The sequence below is a fragment of the Pinus tabuliformis genome, chromosome 5_2 (genome assembly GCF_031772625.1).
Source record: "Pinus tabuliformis cultivar Carrire ecotype Pingquan chromosome 5_2, CPIR1, whole genome shotgun sequence".
NCBI lineage: Eukaryota > Viridiplantae > Streptophyta > Pinopsida > Pinales > Pinaceae > Pinus > Pinus tabuliformis.
This window is the reverse complement of record NC_142306.1, coordinates 848,782,682-848,802,054: the sequence shown is the minus strand read 5'-3', so window position 1 is coordinate 848,802,054 and position 19,373 is coordinate 848,782,682. Positions and strand designations below refer to the sequence as shown.

The 19,373-nt window shown below is 38.1% G+C and overlaps 1 protein-coding gene across 2 annotated transcripts; it reads left to right on the top strand.

The window, feature by feature from the left end:
• Positions 1–6,268: 6,268 nt before the first annotated feature.
• Positions 6,269–8,288, top strand: LOC149161961 (cinnamoyl-CoA reductase 1-like). 2 transcript variants are annotated; one of them, XM_089435604.1, is made up of 6 exons: positions 6,269–6,577; positions 6,696–6,853; positions 7,017–7,202; positions 7,297–7,459; positions 7,552–7,744; positions 7,822–8,288. In XM_089435604.1, exons 1-6 carry the CDS (start codon positions 6,430–6,432, stop codon positions 8,021–8,023), a joined length of 1,050 nt encoding a protein of 349 aa, XP_089291730.1. In that variant the 5' UTR covers positions 6,269–6,429; the 3' UTR covers positions 8,024–8,288. The 2 variants fall into 2 exon arrangements, with proteins under 2 accessions (XP_089291730.1, XP_089291731.1); XM_089435605.1 differs by lacking the exon at positions 7,822–8,288 and having other exon boundaries at positions 7,552–7,748.
• The last annotated feature ends 11,085 nt before the right edge of the window (positions 8,289–19,373 follow it).

Sequence of the window (19,373 nt, the reverse complement as noted above, 5' to 3'; positions counted from 1 at the left end):
CTTCTTCTTGAAGCTTCTTCGAGTCTAAGACAAGAATAATCTGGATAGACTCAGCATTTCCTTGAATTTGAGAGACACTTTCTTTTACAGTTAATCTAGTGACTGCTTGAAGATGAAAGACACATAGATCTGAATATACAGTGGACGGATTTATAGATGGTAAAACCCAACGAGATGAAGGCTAACTTTCAACTATTTCTAATTCTGTAGAGTTTACTTCTCTAGAAGATGTAGAATGAAAAATATTTGCCATATTAAAGTCGTCTTCTTGTTGAAGCTCTTTGAAAGAAACATATTTTCTTTCTGAATCCATTTTAAAAAGAGTTTTTAAGGATAAATACCCGATAGAACCAAAGTTATGGCTCTGATACCAATTTTATGATCAGGGGCTTCCTCCTTAGAGTTCATGAAGCTTGTTGATTCATCAATTTTATGAGCAGGGGCTTCCTCCTCAGAGTTCTCGAAGCTTGTTGATTCAAAATCTCCTTTCCTTTGTTGTGAAACATGAACCTCTATGTTGTCACGTATCAATGCTCTCATTGACCTCCTTGCCTCAACGAACGGATGTCTCTAGACACTCGGTGAACCTCCTATGAACTTCTCCTCCCACAGAATATGAAGATTTTTACTCAAAAACAACTCAATACTCGAAAAGAAAAAATATTACTCAGAGTTATGACACAAATGGGTATATCAAATGCAGAAATATCTCTTTCTATTGGTTTCAGAAGATGGTTACAATTTTGAGATCTTCAATTTTTCAATCCAGAGATTGACTGTGGGGGAATTTACCAATTATATCATCTATTAAGCATAAATTTCTGCAAATGAGATCTAGAGGCTTCCTAGCCCGACACAGACTCTGTCTTTGAAGAAGTATATGAAAACATAAAGACACTACTTATAGAGTTCAGCGACTTTAAGTTCTCACCAAGGTTTTTAGGCCTTGATGTGTAGGCTTCCAAACTCAACTCTAAATATATCTTTCTTCATGATGCAAGAAGATTGAACATATTGTTCGTAGATGTAGAGTAGGGAGATAGCTCTCAGACTCAGAACACACAAAGCTAGAAATTTCTCTAAGACTCAGACTCAACTCTCTCCAAAACTCGGGTAACCAAATGAGCCTAACTCCTCTCCTTATACAAGATGAGAAGGGGACAAATTTCTGACAACCTAGCAGACCATACTTTTTTGTACAATAATTCTGAGACGTGGATCAAATCACATCAAAAGTCGAAGAAGTGCTCTGAGTCTCAGAATAGTACAAGATAGCTATACAAAGTGAAGATTTAAGAGAATCCCATGAAAATTATAATTTCTTTATACATATATGGGAGATTTTTGTCGGGAATCTCAAGAAAGAAAACCTGATCTTTGTCATAGTCAAGAGACAAGACTTTTTTGTAGACTATGGATGCTTTATATCAGGAGCCTAAGTGAACCTGTGAATATTTAATTATGTCCCTAGTGCGTTTGTACCAGGGAATCTCCCAAGTGTTGGATGATCATATGCTCCACAGGTATCCCAAGCCTTTGAGTAAATTATTCTACCAATCATTGGTCTTCCCAAGACAATCTGATGCTTGATTTTGGTTAACACAATCAATTGGAAGTGTCCACTCATAAAGGTATTCATTATCCAGTGATCTGAGTATGAATTTAGACTTGCTATGGTTTTACAAGGGTAGTGGAAACAATCATGAGAATTTTGAGCACATGTCATGCAATCTCTTTGAGTATAATTTTCAAAATATCTGGGAGCCATAGCAGTCCTGTTGACTCCAAACCACATCCACTAAGTTTTCAACCATTCTGGTTGCCATAAAAATTGATTTACAAATGTTGACCCAAATTTTAAAATGGTGTAGTGGATTTCTGTTTTCTCATCTCGGCATAAAATCTCCCACCATAGATTAATGTAGCCTTTGAAATTGTAGATGGTATATGGAAATAATATTTCTGGATCTTTCTGTGGCCACATGTATTTTGAGAAATGGTTTGGGTCTCGTGTCATGTTTATAGTGTAATTTTTATGATAGACCTTTGTCCTATCACTCCCTTCGGTCCAAATTACACTTATATCTTTGAAGCTTTCATATAAAGATTCTTCTGCAAGATTTGCTGCTAGTATAGATCTTTTGTAGATCATGTGATGAATTCATTTGCTGGATTTTGGATAGATCTTCCTTTCAGGGACTAGATGTTGTAAGTTTGCGTGGGGTTGCAAGTTGGCATCCATGACCTTAGTGTTTCTGAGTTCTTCTTTCTAATTGTTTGGATTCCACTCAGTCACTATAACCATTAACTGGTCATTCTGTTCTATATATTCTCTGCTTAGGAATTCAGGCAAGCAGTTTTGTTCTCCATTGATATGTTTAACCTCAAAATCAAAGTTAGCAAATAATGCCTGCCATATGGCAAACTTGGCTTCATCGAGCTTCTTTATTTCTGTATTTAGTACCTTTTTCAAGGCTGAAGCATCAATTCCAAGAAAAAATTGTTTATGTACAAGGTGTATATCAAACTTTTCTATACAGTTCTTGGCAGCTTTTACCTCTTTTTCGATAGTGGTGAAGTTTTGCTCTGTTGGGTTCCATGTACTTGAGGCAAATTATACAATTTGCTTGGTCACTTCTTTGGCTTGCTTTAGTATTCCTCCCCATCCAAGGTTGCTAGCATCACTCTCAACATTTTTGGGGAGATCTTCATATACCAAATAGAGGATTGGCAATGTATGGACTTTGATTTTGATTTTCTGGACAACTTTAGTGTGATTATCTGTCCATGGTGATGGCTCTTTTTTCAATATTTGGTTAAGAATCTTGCGATCTACTGCACATCCTTTATAAAGATTACTAACATAATTCAAGCAACCAAGGAACCTCTGCAGTTGTGTTTTGTCTGTGAGTACATTTGGAAACTTATTAGCAAAATCTAGAGCATGCTTCTACTGAGTTATCTGGCCATATTCTATTATATGTCCTAGAAACTTGATTGTGGTCAGGAACAATTCCATCTTATTTTTACTTAAAACTAAGCCACTTCTTTGCATAAAATATGTGGCATTCACATGTATAGTTGACTTCATCTAATAAAACCTTGAAAAATTATACATTATAAGAAAGTTGAATGTATACGACAGAGAGTATATTTTAATTTCATCCTATGAGTGTAGTATGGTAGAAGCACGAAAAAAATCTCACATGGTGAGAAAGTTGAATGTGTGATAAAAAGACACATTAAAGAAAATTAAATGAAATAATAATGGTTGAATAATAATAATAAATTTGAAGAATGATGGATTTAGTTTGTTTGTTTGTTTTTTTTTTTTTTTTTTGGTAAGGTTTGATATTTAATTACTGATAAAAATTAGTATGAATAAATCTATTTGGTATTAAGGGTTGCTCGAAACTAACCCAAAACCTCTAGTTTAAAGTTTGAGGTTACCTATGCGAAATTTAACTACGTCTTTTAAAACTACATGCAAGAGTGACAATGATTTACAAAATGACACATGATATCCAAAACTTTAGCTTAGAGCCACACAACTGATAGTTAAGACACTTTGCATGACTAGACTATCCTATAAAACAGGATTGGAAGCCACATAAGAGATGACCAACTAGTTGATTGAGATGAGATGACTTGAGATCATGGGTAGGTTATGGAGAGCCATGAACCACAGGTAGAGTTCTTGACCACTCACAATAGAAACATCCATGACACCACTGAAGCATGAATGTCAACGTTGCCCCAACCGCAACTGATGAAAAACCACCAAGGAATACATAGGCTGTCAATGGGTCTCCAACGAGTGACCATGCTTTTACCTGTCCCATTAGCCAGTGGACGCTTTGCCATCCTCTGTTGTTGAGCCCGATCGAGCCTTGATCGATCTCCAAGCGACACATATTTTCTCTCCTTTAGCAACACTCATGAACAATGAGTGAGGGTGTCAGGATAACTAATTAGCGTTCCAGAATGGTTAGCTATCTCTTCGGGACTACACACCATGCACTAGAATAAGCCTTGTCAAAGAGAATTACCCGAAGGAGCAGCTATGAACCAATGCCCTTCATTACTGAGCACAAAGGTAATGATCAAATGCCTTGAATCCACCCCAATGTAATTATTCCATTGAGTGGCTAGATGCCCTATGTCTGAAAGGCAAGGCTTAGTGTCGAATTGGATCCCTTGAGTAACCATAAAAAATTGGTCGTGAATTGCCCCATGTCTAGTGGACAGCCAACCCCAACCTCCATGCAAATGAAAAGAGTAGAATTCCAAATGAAGGCATCATCCCCCACTGCAAATATGAGTGTCATTGCACTAATCATACACCATAGCTCGGTCTGCAACATAAAACACAATGTGATTCTCCATAAAATCAGATGAATCTATAATTTCATCGAATGCCAGAGCATTAAACCCACACAATTTCCCCCGAGGTTAAGTGACCTTATAATTATGATACTCCATTATTAACCAGACTTGGAGGTATTGTCTCGCATCTATAGTGGAGGCTCCAAACAAGATGGAATTTAAGGGAGTGTACAATTGAGCCATAGTTGTCATATGACTCCCAAGGTGGAGAGCCCTTTTGCCTCCTTTGGTCTTGTTAGTTTGATAACACAACTTTCGTACCTGCAGTGGGGGTGAATGATTGATGAAGTTAAAAAGGTAAAACTAGATATAAAATGTGGGAAAAATATGAAGATTATAGACAAATTGGATTATCATTTGAGATAGGAAAAATAAAGGTTTAGAGTTGTAGAGAGTAGCCTAAAAAGGTGTAGAGAACTAGAGTGTGATTGTAATTTTCTATATGTATTTTAATGTATGTATAAGAATAATAATTGTACTTATTCCATATATATGATTTTGTTTTTAAGTTTTTTGTTTGAGTTAATGATCATTTAATGTTTAATTGTTGTGAATTGCCTACTATATTAAATGAAATCCAACTTATTGAAAACCATAATGCATAGTTTACAAAAGTTTGTGATTAATGTTGAATTGGATCATAATGGTGTAATTTGATACCAGAGCAATGTTATCTAGTTTTAGGAAGAATGATGTATAGGAAATTAGTGGAAGAATGAGTAGAAATGGAAAGAAGAGTTGGAACACTTCATGCCTTGAAGAAAAAAAAATAAAAATAAAAACTTTGAAGTATTTTTCAAAAAGAAAATTTCTAGACAAAACCAAAAACAATACATAAAAAATATATATATTATTTTCATTTTCAATTTTTTTTCTTTCATTGTGTTAATAATTAATTTTAATTTTTAAAATAAAATTTTGACATACTATTTTAATTTTTAAAATAAAATTTTGACATACTATTTTTATTATTTTTGAGTTTGAGTAATTTCACTTATATGTTTAAAACTTATTTGTTTAATATTAATTAAATTTTAAAATAATAAATTTAAATTAATGTTCTAACCTTTTATTTTATTTATGTAATTTTTTTAAATTTAAAGTTAAAATTTATTTATTTTATTTAGAAATTTAAATTTTTATTATTTTATTATTTAATATTTGAAATAATTGTTTATATATATATTGTTAATAATTTCACTTTTATACTTTAAAATTAAAGATCTCTACTATATGCATTAGGTCAGGTTCCCTTAAAATTTGACCTACTCCATGACGTCGGATTCCATTAAAAATTGACCTACTCCCATGTGCAAGTGCCCAGTCTCATAATCCCACGTTAATAACTCCTCGTCTACAGAGTCGACACTTTCGCTCAGATATTATTTCTGGTCCATTTTGTTTTCTTAAAAAAGTCTAATTGTGGTAATGTTTGAATAATTTTTTTAATATAAAAATGAATTCAGGATTATTATTTAAAAAAACTCCGAATACTCAAAATCTTGAACTTTGAAAACTGTAACTCAAATTTTTTTAAAAATTTCAGTACATTTTATCAAAATCATCCCACAATTTTTCATTGTTTTATGAGAAAAAAAGGTCCTTGACATTAATAAGGATAGAACGTTTGGACTCTGCGAGAGTTTAACCTTTAATGCTTGCTGGTTGGTCATCGGTTCAACAGTAGTGTCTATGGGAAAATTTGGCGAGAGACTTAACTTGCATTTATATGCGGACATGGTTACGTCAGTATCAACATTAATTTTCGTTACAGTCGACAAAACTCTTCACCGGTCCTTGCCTTTCATTTTCTCTCTCTCTTTAACTAGGCCTACGTGGTTACTGTCAACATCAACAGTACTTTCGTTACCATCAACAAAATTCTTCACCTGCCCTTCCCTTCCCTTTCATTTCTTCTCCCCTCTCTTCAACGAGGCATATAATTAAAGCGTACACTTCCTTTGCATTTCCATGATGCATTGAGCCACATATCTGTGAAGTTGCTCATCTCGGAGTTGCAGGCTGCACCTTTTGGCCCAAAGCATGATATCAGATCAAACGACGCAGAATAAGCAAACGGATCAAACCGTTTGCGTTACTGGAGCAGCGGGTTTCATTGCCTCATGGCTTGTCAAGATGCTCCTCATCAGAGGTTACACTGTCAGAGCAGCAGTTCGGACCAACCCAGCTGGTATATCCACTGATTACTAGCATTCTTGCCACATGATTTATTTTAATTATTTGGTTTAACATTAGACTGGACCTATGTAGGTCCAACTAGGGTTTCTAAGGGGATTTGGGGATTGCAGATGATAGGTGGAAGTATGAGCATCTGAGAGAGTTGGAAGGAGCAAAAGAGAGGCTTGAGCTTGTGAAAGCTGATATTCTCCATTACCAGAGCTTACTCACAGTCATCAGAGGTTGCCACGGTGTCTTTCACATGGCTTCAGTTCTCAATGATGACCCTGTAACCATCACTTCTTTCAACTCTATTTGTATTTCCATTTCCATGCAGCTATTTGGAGCTTAAAATCACATTAATCAACCCTGGACCATTCTGATAATTTTAGATCTTGTTAAGCATTGCTTTTTTATATAGGTTTGATGGATGTAGTTAATATTGAGTGCAGGAGCAAGTGATAGAACCAGCAGTCGAAGGGACGAGGAATGTGATGGAGGCCTGCGCAGAAACTGGGGTGAAGCGCGTCGTTTTTACTTCTTCCATCGGCGCGGTTTACATGAATCCTAACAGGGACCCGCTCGCCATTGTCCATGATGACTGCTGGAGCGATTTGGACTACTGCGTACAAACCAAGGTTTTATTTAACAGCATTACTTATACCAAATATTAAGATAGAGGTAATGCAAATCATAGACTAATAATTGTTTGGCCTGACTCATGCATTATAGAATTGGTATTGCTATGCAAAAACCTTGGCAGAGAAATCTGCATGGGAGATTGCCGAGAGAAAGAATCTAGAGCTTGTAGTGGTTAATCCAGGCCTGGTGTTAGGTCCCTTGTTGCACTGTGCCATGAACCCAAGCACTGCTCATATTATGAAATACTTGACAGGTGGGTAATCTGGATATACGTGTCATAGTTAGTTCGTTTGGAAATATACATGATGGATTAATGATTTAATTAATGGTTATGAATCTTATCAGGGTCAGCGAAGACGTACGCGAACTTAACACAGGTATACGTGGACGTGAGGGACGTGGCAGAGGCTCACATTTTAGTTTACGAAACACCCTCTGCCACTGGGCAAAGATATCTGTGCGCAGAATGCAGCCTCCATAGGGGAGACCTGGTCCACATGTTGGCCAACCTGTGTCCTCGTTATCCCCTCCCTACGAAGTAAGCGCTCACTAAACCCTCACATTATAAATATATTCATGTCGATGTAGATATATGATAAATCGAGTCAACTGCAGGTGTTCAGATGAGATAAATCCAAGGGCCCAGTCGTTCAAGTTTTCAAATCAGAAGCTGAAGGATTTGGGTCTCTCATTTAGGCATATAAACCAGTGTATGACTGAAACCGTGGCCAGCTTACACGACAAGGGTTTCCTTCGACACCTCTCACCAGTTTTGGCTGACAGGGGTGGTAGCCAATCAATATTGGCGAGGATGTGATAGGTTATGGGTTCGCGGATCCTACCATCTCTGTGATAGCTACTGTATCTCTACTCTCTTTTCTGAGAATGTCGTTACCACGATGTCATTACCAGAGTGTACTATTTCTGTGATAGCTACGATATGTAAATTCAGTTTTTTTAATGCTAATGTTGTTAACAATGCCATGGTTTAGAAGAGACACGGTAGTTTAATGTATTTTTGACATGGTTTAGAAGAGACGCTGTAGTTTAATATATTTTTGGCTTTATTCTTATTTTTTTAATATTATTTTCCTCTAAATTTTTACTTTGATTTTATGTATGAGCATTCATTTTTAATTAATCAATTCTTTTCCTATTTTGAATATTTTACTTACATTTATGGCATTTGATGACGGTTACATCAGTGAAAAAGTTAAATTGATAAAGTTAAATAAAAAGTATAGTATTTATTTATCACTTTCAATGTTTGCCAATGACCAAGATTTTCCAAAGGTCATGCATCACAATACTAAGTATGCTTAGGCCAAAAGAGTTTTGGGATGAGTGACCTGTCACTTTCAATGTTTGCCAATGACCAAGACTTTTCAAAGGTCATCCATCACAATACTAAGTATGCTTAGGCCAAAAGAGTTTTGGGATGAGTGACCTATCACTTTCAATGTTTGCCAATGACCAAGACTTTCCAAAGGTCATCCATCACAATACTAAGTATGCTTAGGCCAAAAGAGTTTTGGGATGAGTGACCTATCACTTTCAATGTTTGCCAATGACCAAGACTTTCCAAAGGTCATCCATCACAATACTAAGTATGCTTAGGCCAAAAGAGTTTTGGGATGAGTGACCTATCACTTTCAATGTTTGCCAATGACCAAGACTTTCCAAAGGTCATCCATCACAATATTAAGTATGCTTAGGCCAAAAGAGTTTTGGGATGAGTGACCTTTACCGAAAATTTGGTCATAGCTGGATGCAAGTTTGAGGTGATGATTGATGTTATACTATTGATTTAGCTTGTATCAATGCCACATCTTCAATCTTCACTCCTCTGAACATCATTAGATGCAACTAGTGCTATGTAAACTATTCAAAATTATGGAAAATTATGTTTGTGACTTTTAATTATAAGAAAAATATCTATAAAAATAATATAGAATTATTTTTTATTTTTATCTATTGAAATCCCATTATTAAGAAAAAAATTGTAAAAATTTATTTTCTTCTTATATTAAGAATTTAGTTTTTTTGGTTATACTCTTTTGTGTGACTAATTATTCATAGCGGAAAAGATTCCCATGTATCTATATGATAGTCTCATCAATTTCTCCATTTTGAAATATTCCCAATCACAGAACACATAAGTTGAAGCTAAACTCTAAAATAATTAATATATATATTGTAAATGTAAAATAATTAATTAGAAAAATAATGTTATTCAACCATTTATTCAATCAAAGACAATAAGTCATAACCCCAAAAAAATGTGAATAAAACATGCTCAAAAGCATTGAGAGAGAGAGTATATTTTGTTCCTCTTCAATTATTTTTTCCTCGAGGAAAAATCCTAATTTTCATTAATGACAAGATGAAAATTACATATTGTATAGTTCAAAGTCACCATAGCCGAAAATTTCTGATTTTACTATATCAACCATTGACCAGAGTCATTCGAGTTCATATATGAATATACAACTGTAACAAGTATGCTAAGAAACAAAAATACAAAAATTTGTAGAGTGCAGAAAAAAGGTGCGATATCTCCCACTGTAGCAATGTATGATGTGCCTATAATGATAAAAAAAACCAATGTAAATCATGTATATCCGCGAGCACCTGTAAATCCTCAGCAAAAGGTCAGTGGTAGTATTAGTAATGTTCAGTGTCAACTATTTATGTCACATGACAAGTGCCAAACACCTGTTGCACACCTTTTTTGGATACACTGCAGAATGGTTCTGCTCCTTGTAAATATGGCGACAAATATTGCATCAAAACAAGATGTGAGCAAAAGTACTTCATCAAATAAATTTATGAGAGAGTGTGTGTGGCATGTGGACTTCAATGTGAACCAGTCAATCACCACTTTTGAATCAAAGCAAAAAAATTAGTTTATTTGCAATCTTTCTCAAGGGAAAAAATGAGTAGTTTATTTGCATTCCTTCTCAAGGGAAAAAATGAGTAGTTTAAGACTATGTAATTCAACATAGTTGTTGGTACCTGGACCCAGCCGACTTTGAGATGGTAATAGTTTATTTGATCGAGGTGTAGAACAACGACACCTCCACAATGACCATGCTGTGAATATATGTCAAAGTATGCATAAAGGATTGAGTGATTGATGACTTCCATGGTAACATTGTGAGTAACAACAGGTGGGTTTTCATCCTCTAGGAGGAGAGAATATATGGCAATAATCTATCTAGAGGTGTGATCCAGCGAGAAAGGATTGTCGTGAAAGATTTGTTTGTTCTTGTCGATCCAAAGGCCCCAACAAGTGAGTAGAGGGATGTTTTGTAGCTTATGTGATATGGATCCATTCCACCAAGATTCCCAGGCCAGAAGGATATTTTCTCCCTGTCAGTTTATAATAATGGATAGCCCCTGAATTATGGAATTGCAAATACTTGACAAGATAAGAAAAGATGTTCAGTTGTTTCTTAGGATTATTTTCACACTGCACACCATGAGGGACTTGTGACACAGGAAAGTTCCCTCTGCGGACAAAGGCAACCCCTCTAGCCATAGAGTGGGTCTAGTCACTGCAAAGACAATACCAAAGCAAATTTCCTTAGAAAGTTTGTGTTATGAAGGCCTACCTTCAATTCATCGTTCAATCAAGTCCTCGTCGTGTTGCTCCAGCCTTCATTATTCTAGTCACTTATACTTGAAAACAACATGTAGAGAGACACCACAAATGCAATAGAAAACGACCAAACAATCTACTTGAAGAGTCAAGGAACCTCAAGCTATTGATATACAATTTCAACATACGATATAGGAAACAAGCTATTGCTTTTTATTAATATAAATCAAAGTAAAACTTACAACCGAGCCTTGACGTCGTAAGTCTCCTCGAAGGGTCCTGTCGGTATGTCTCCATAAGCATTTACTTGTGAACCATCTCCCAAGGGAACAAATGACTCTCTCCTTAGTTCAAAAGGTTGATGCTAATTCTCAAGCCAACTCTACTCAAACATCTCTCAAGCCAAAATACATGTGAGGCTACTTCCACACTCCAATAACACTCTCTACCTCTACTCCTCTCTTAGGACCCTGAAACTATCAAATTACATCTAGCTATCATCCAATTAGATCCAAGCTACCTTCAACTAGTCGATCTCATTCATGGAGGAGACATTTATAGGAGGGAGAGGTTCCACAAGAGATGGGAGGAAGAGTTTATCTCTTAGGGAAGTTGCACAAAAGGTGGAACAACTGTCCCAGAGGAGAGAGGCGAGCTCAACTGACCCAACAACTGGCCCTAGGATTGCCCATGAAGTAGTTTTGTCTAGAAGCTTTGACGAGTTGCTTAAAAAACATGCCAAAAGTAGCTCGGCGTGGGTACAACACAGGGACAGAGCGACGACTTCACTAGGGCTAGTGTAAACTTGACCATCTTTGCGGGTGGGCTAACTTCCTGACCCGCGATGATCCAGAAACTTAAGCAAAAAGGGTCTTCTTTAGGGATAATGAACTGAGACATTCTTCCTGAGATCACAAGGAAGGTATTGACACATAATTTGCAACATGACACATAATAGATGTCAGTAATACAGACCGGCATTGTACGGAATTAGGGAATGCGGGGTCGGTGACAAATTACTGTGTAACAGATGCCCCCTAAAGCATGAAAGTGGAGAGAGTGGGAGGGGTGAAATGCTTTACGAATCCATAACCGAAACAGAACGTCCTCGCAGATAACCTGCAGATGCAAGTACAACTGAAATCTCCGATACATGAGTACAGAGTGAAAGGAAATACATGTTCATAAGGCATGGGCGCAGCCATACAGAAGATAAACATAAATGGTCTGTGGTATGGACGCAGCCATCCAATCAGAAGGACCATAAAAAAGACTCAGGCATGGTTGTAACCATCCAATCAAAAGTGTCATGTATGAATCAATCCACGCAACCTAGACTTATGTAATCTGAGCCCAGGGTCTTGAATCCCAACCTAACCATAGTACAATTTCTAATATGCGAATAGATGTATTGAAGTCAAGCATACTAAAAAATCACTTGATTACCGGCCAATGATGTAAACCGTTAACAAGCGCGAGAGAGACCACCAGTAATGTCAATGGTTCTCAAGGTACTGCTAGTACAATCCACAAAGTGTGAAGAATGATCTGAAGTCGAACACTTGTGAAATCACTCGATCGAAGACCGATGATGCAAGCCTATCGTCGAATGTGAAGAACTTGCCATTAAGGCATGCAAGCTATAAGGTACCAGAAAGGAGTCTCTAGATCAACTTCCCAGATAATGAGCTAAAGTCTATAGGAAGTGACTGGTCGAAGGAGGGCCATAATGTTTCCCACATCATCGACGCGAGACAAAGAAACAAGATGAATGCGAATGAGACATAGAATCCGAGGAAGGTGTGTAAGGCTACAAACTGCAGAAGGATTAAACTCTTGAACATATCGGTGACATGACTCCGGAATTTGGTAGCATTTTGGTATCAAGGGATTAAAGGTCATGATGTTGCAGCAAGGATCAGATGGAATGAGGAAAAATGAATAACCCAAAACCCAGAAGGCTAATGATAGAATGAGGATATCCCAACCCACTAACGATAGAATGAGGATATCCCAACCCGACACGAAGCAGAAAGAGTGTCAATGTTCAAGAGTGACAAGCTGCTGTAACAACCAACAGAAAGTTTCCAATTTTCCCCCACCATTTCTGGCGAGTACACCACTTATTTTTGAAACACAAGCTTGAAGGGGATAGCATATGCTTGTAATGTAAGTTCATCCTTCAGAGGAATTTGACCTAGTGATTTTAATGAGCCCTAGGAAGGAGAAGCTCAGTCTCGTCATGGTGACAAGTCCAATGTCGTCAGGTTTTAACAAGTCCGACATAGGTAAAACTCGAAGTCTTTTTCATATTTAGAGAGTTTGAAAAAAACACGGAAAATAAAACTCCAAAGGTCCCTTTTCGTAAATTTGTCCCTCGAATCTGAAAAGGTAGAAAACAATACCCAAGGGAACCTATTGACCGTGATAGATCAACGTATACCTTTTTCATAAATAATCTATCCCAGCCCGTAAAAGGGGTAAACTTATACTGGGTAGATGACGCTTCGCAGCCTTTAACGAGTTCAAAGCGACAAGAGCTTGGTGATCTTTTTGGTTTTAAAGGGTCGAAAAAGAGCTAAAAGCAGACCTCCCATTTTTATTCTCTTTAACGAGTCAAAAAGGGAAAAAAACTCAACAATATTTTCATCTTTTACGAGTCAGAAAAGATCTTAAAGGTGACTCGTCCTGGAGGAACGAGTGGCATAAAGGGTAGCAACTCGTTCCGGTAATGGAGGAACTGCTCAAAACACATAATGGTAAAGAGACTGGATAATGAAACCACTCATCGCTGTGGTCCCTCAGGAAAGGAAAACAACCAAGTGAAAGCATGTGATTGGCCAAAGAGATGGATGGAATGAAACAACCAAGGCTCATCTAGCGGAATTCAGCTGATTAAAACGACAATCATGAGATGTAAATCGGGCATAGGTTCATTTTTACACAAGCTTGAACCATAGAGAACTCTGCTTGGATTCAGTTTCATGTTTACACAAGCTTGAAATGAAAAACCATGCTTGCTATAAGTTCGCATGCCCCCAACATAATGACTCAAATCGAGGTACATGCCCCCCAAGCTTCATTTCATTCAACTAGGTGGATGGAATGAAGGTTCACTTACGAGATCTTGGAAAGACTCGACTGGGATTTAATGAGATCTTAATCAAAGACTCAATTTGGAACTTGGCTCCAAGGGACCTTGTTTCATGATTTAATGAGCTTGACACAAGACAAGGAACTCTGCTCAGATTCCTTATGTCATTTTTTAATGAGGTTGACACAATACCAAGAACTATCCTCATAACTCCTTGTTTCATTTTTTGAACGAGGTTGACACAAGACAAGAACCGTCCTCGTGACTCTTGTTCATGGACAATGTGAGAACATGGCTCCCAAGAGGTCTTCACTAGATGGAAGTTCCACACTCAGGGACGAATACATGTCATTTGGTACCAAACACAAATCAGGTTCCAATGCCCCTAGTACATGATGTATTATACCAGCTGTGTGATCATCAGCAGATGTGGAGATGGAATGGGTAGCCACATAACTGACCTGTGGCGGGGAAGGTACTTTGCAAATAAGAGACAATAGGGGATGATGGTTGCAAAGGAGACGCTTGGTGACCAATGAACGATAGTTGATCAATAGTCACAATTCACCCTTCATGCGGAAAACAAACCACACGGAAAAGCAAAGAAACAAGAGCTCCCATGGCATAAACATAGTCGCGTCCAAAGAGAAGATTGAAATCTAACGAACCTTGCACTACCATCACATCTATATAGATGGTCTTTCCTCCCAAAGTAATAGGGAACTGCGGAAGAATCCCTAAGGGTTGACTGGTTCCTCCGTTGAAAGCCAACAGATTCTGGGTGACAGGCACAAGCTGTGGAGGGCCCAAAGCTTGCCAAGTAATAGAAGAAATGATGCTAACCGGTGTACCTTCATCTAATAGAGTGCCAGGTACTACCATATTATAGGCTTGTACTGTAATCCAGAAAGGCACAAAAGATGGGAGGCGGAAAGCAGTCAAGTGACTCCAATCGAAAGAAATGATAGAACCACTTGGTGGGGGTATCATATGATTTCCCTTATGCTCTGTAGAAATAGAAGAAGGACTCTCCTGAACAATCGGGACGGGAGGGTCACTCTTTGATTCATGAGAATCTGAGGAGACGAGTAGAACATGAGCAGTAAGATTACCACGCTCTTCCAGGACAAAGTGATCAATTGGTGGCGAAACCAAGTCGACACTCTCTCTGACCAATGGTTGGTCAGGAACAGACACAAGAGAGTCAAGCTCATGAAGAGCAGGATGGGTAAGAGATGAATCTAAGTCAATCTCTTTTCCAACTGGGGGAGGGTCAGAAGATAGCCTCTGATAACCAATAGGAAGTTGGGGTTGAGGAGCTGTAAGGTTTTCCAAAACTTTGGAAGCTTTATCCATAAGAGGACAAAGGTGAATAAGATGTTCTCCTTCACATAACCTACAAGGAAATCTAATCTTCCCTTTATTCTTATCATCGCTAGCCATGTAACGTCGACATGATCTCCAGAGGTCGACGAGGATGGTTGGTCCAGATTTTGAGACCATACCTCTAGGACTCTGGGAATGCCACGAGATTCTCGGAGGAGATGGTCACCCTTACACAACCTGCAAGGGAATCTGACCTTTCGTGGAGGATCAGAAGGTTTTCCGATGGGAAGTGCATTTGGAGTAACAGCCGCACGGTCGGCCCCTTTCTTAGCTGACTTCTTCTTCTTCGTCTTCTTCTTCTTCTTCTTAGCCTCCTGGTTACTAGATTTGAAACTTTCACCAGGCGAAGTAGAAGAGGAAGGTGAAGAAACAGGGGAAGAAGGCAAGGGGTCAACCTTAGAATCATCATGTCATGATTCGAATGAAGGAGACGGCGGGGTAGGAGTTGAGACACTCGGGATCACTGAGGTCGAAAATAACCAGACAGGTAAACCAATGGTTAACCCAGGGAGGGACAACGTTGCCATATAAGGAGCACCAACATTTCTGAAGGAAGGAAAAGGACCAGGATTCCCTTCCAAGGGGAACCCTTGACTGGTAGCATCCAGAAATGTTTCCATTGGAATCGACTCTAAAGAATTACTACGGAAGTCAACTTTTACTGGGAATATTTCATGGGAAATTAATTTTAGGACACTGAAACAAAACTTTGCCTTTTCATTTTTTAAGAGTCGGGAAAAGGATGAAAGGTGACTCTATTGCTTTCGATTGGAAACGAGCTTGAAAGGACAAGCACTCAGATGATCCTTTTACTTTTAAAGAATTGAAAAGGAACGAAAGTGACTGCTCTAGAATTCTAGGAAAAAGGGTTACCAGACAAATCGTAAAACTACATATACACCTTGGTAATAAAATGAAAGAGAAATGACCAAGGACTTCTCGTACGGCAGTTAATCTTCCCGAATGTTGTGTTTGGTGTGTTATGATTCATAAGGCAGTAGACTCAACTTCCTATGGATAATAGGATGATAACCTAGTGGGGTCTCCCAACATATACGCGATGGTACAGGGAGCAAAAATCCATACTAGTACCTATTGAATCACAAGAGGAGGAATCACCCAACCTTAGTGAAAACAATAGAAACTAGGTTTAACGTTGTCGGAACATGTCTCTAGCCTAGATCTCTAGATATGTGAGCGTTAGGTTCCAATGCGTTTTTAAGTTCATTTAATAAATTTTAACAATTAATCTTGAATTAAGTCTCGGTTTTAAGGCCCTATCGAATGTATCTTCAAAACTCCTAGAATGCAACTATATGAGAAAAGAAACCATTCATTTTCAATGAACAACTAACTAAAGAAAAGTGAGAGGTTCCTTTCAAAGCAAGCAAAGCAACAAGCAAGCAAATGCAAGAATGGTACTTTTCATTGTCTCGCAAGCAAATAAATCAAGAGGAAAGAGTTATGCTACTGTCTTCCACTAACTTGCAAGCAATCTAATTAAAAAAATGAAAAATACATCCTTTGCTTTTCAACTTCTAAATGCTAAGAATTTACTAATGAAAAAGATTGTTCTCATTTCCTAATGCAAGATGAATGCAATATTTGATTTTTTCAAATAAATGATAAGGAACTAAATGCAAAATGAATCAAAGACTCAAAATTAAGGAGATATTTCTTTTTGCAAAACTGGAAAGTTGTCTCACTCACTGGGAAGCAATGTAATGTATGCCAAGTGAAGGAAGGAAACTGCACAAACAAGACACGAAAGTTTGGTAACTGAACGTCACATACCCATCAGGAAGATGAAAAACAATGAATAGGATGAAGCCTCAAACAAAGTCAGAGATTATGCCAAGCAGAGTCTAAAGATCCTAATGAATAAGGGACCCAAGCAAACCAACCATCCAAGAAACCCTAAGGCATTTAGGTCACACGGTTCAAGAGGAAGGATTTCAAAAGACTTAAAACTTGGAATCGAAAATCCTAACAACCAACACTTCTGATATAATAAAGAGGCAAAAAACAAGCTCAGAGGATAGAACACACTGGCCAATCAACCAACAAACTTCAATATTTGAAACTTACAGGAATCATTGCGAGTATAAAACTAACAACATGCGTCGACAATAAATCATCGCACCCCTCTAACTAAGAACTTTGCGACGTCATCACGAAAGTACACCAGTTAGCTGCGCCAAGCTAATTTCAGGACTTGTTGCGACTGTTAGGCAATTTAATCACACCGTACAGTAAAAGGCGCAACCCAAAAGACAACACAGACGCGACTACTTCACGATTGTAAGAACATTAACGGGGCGACCTCAGATCAAAAGTAAAAAAAAAAAAGTTGGGCTAAGGCAAGGCCAGATCTATCACTCATGAGAGTGGGAAGACTACAAGAGTTTTCTAACAACTTCCATAATAGAGCATGTTACCTAAACATAAGGGAGACAATCAAACAAACAAAACCAATCAACACAAAAGACAAAAGACAAAAGACAAGTTCCCCAGTATGGTCACCAACTTGTGACACAGGAAAGTTCCCTCTGCGGACAGAGGCAACCCCTCTAGCCCTAGAGTGGGTCTAGTCACTGCAAAGACAATACCAAAGCAAATTTCCTTAGAAAGTTGGTGTTATGAAGGCCTACCTTTAGTTCGTCATTCGATGAAGTCCTCGTCGTGTTGCTCTAGCCTTCGTTCTTCTAGTCACTTATACTTGAAAATAACATGTAGAGAGACACCACAAATGCAATAGAAAACAACCAAGCAATCTACTTGAAGAGTCAAGGAACCTCAAGTTATCGATATACAATTTCAACATACGATATAGGAAACAAGATATTGATTTGTATTAATATAATTCAAAGTAAAACTTACAACCAAGCCTTGACGTTGTAAGTCTCCTTGAAGGATCCCGTCGGTATGTCTCCGTAAGCATTTACTTGTGAACCATCTCCCAAGGGAACAAATGACTCTCTCTTTGGTTCAAAAGGTTGATGCTAGAAAATTCTCAAGCCAACTCTACTCAAACATCTCTCAAGCCAAAATACATGTGATGCTACTTCCACACTCCAAAAACACACTCTACCTCTACTCCTCTCTTAGAAACCTAAAGCTATCAAATTACATCTATCTATCATCCAGTTACATCCAAGCTACCTTCAGCTAGCTGATCTCATTCATGGAGGAGACATTTATAGGAGGGAGAGGTTCCATAAGAGATGGGAGGAAGAGCTTATCTCATAGGTAAGTTGCACAAAAGGTGGAACAACTGTCCCAGAGGAGAGAGGCGAGCTCAACTGACCCAACAACCAGCCCTAGGACTACCCATGAAGCAGTTTCATCTGGAAGCTTCGACGAGTTGTTTAAAAAACTTGCCAAAGTAGCTTGGCGCGGGTACAACACAGGGACAGAGCGACGACTTCGCTAGGGCTAGTGTAAACTTGACCATCTTCACGAGTGGGATAACTTCTGACCAACGACGACCCATAAAATTAGGCAAAAGGGTCTTCTTTAGGGATGATGAACTGAGATATTCTTCCTGAGATCACAAGGAAGGTTTTGACACATAATTTGCAACATGACACATAATAGATGTCAGTAATACGGACCGACATTGTACGAAATCAGGGAATATGGGGTCGGTGACAAATTACTGTGTAACAGGACCATAGTAGGATTTTTTAAAGATTTTCTCCTTTGCACAGGTTGTTTTCCAATATACACCAAAATATCATCTGGGATTTTGCTAGCCCTTTAAGTTTCCAAAGGTGTCGCCACCACCAACATAGAGAGTTTCGTTCCTTAGAGGCGATCGTGTATAGATAGCCATTTCTTGGAGAATAAGATCCCTGTCTTGAGGGAGCCCATAAAAGTTCGTCCTCTCGATTGGATAATCGTGTGTGAGTTGAAGACAACGCCCTGATATACTTACCCCAAATAATTGTTGTTGTGCGCCAGTGCTGGCCCCAAATATCTAATCGCTCTGGGTCCCCAATCTGGTTCAGATATGTTGGAATTTAATGAAGCTATGGAATTTAATGAAGTTTAGTAAATACAGGCAAGCATTTACTGCGCCACTAT

Bases quoted from the DNA above. Each gene is read 5' to 3' on its own strand.
- LOC149161961 (XM_089435604.1), top strand. From the start codon at position 6,430: ATGATATCAGATCAAACGACGCAGAATAAGCAAACGGATCAAACCGTT. The intron at 6,854-7,016 runs GTAACCATCACT...TATTGAGTGCAG, and splicing joins CAGTTCTCAATGATGACCCT to GAGCAAGTGATAGAACCAGC. The intron at 7,203-7,296 runs GTTTTATTTAAC...CATGCATTATAG, and splicing joins ACTACTGCGTACAAACCAAG to AATTGGTATTGCTATGCAAA.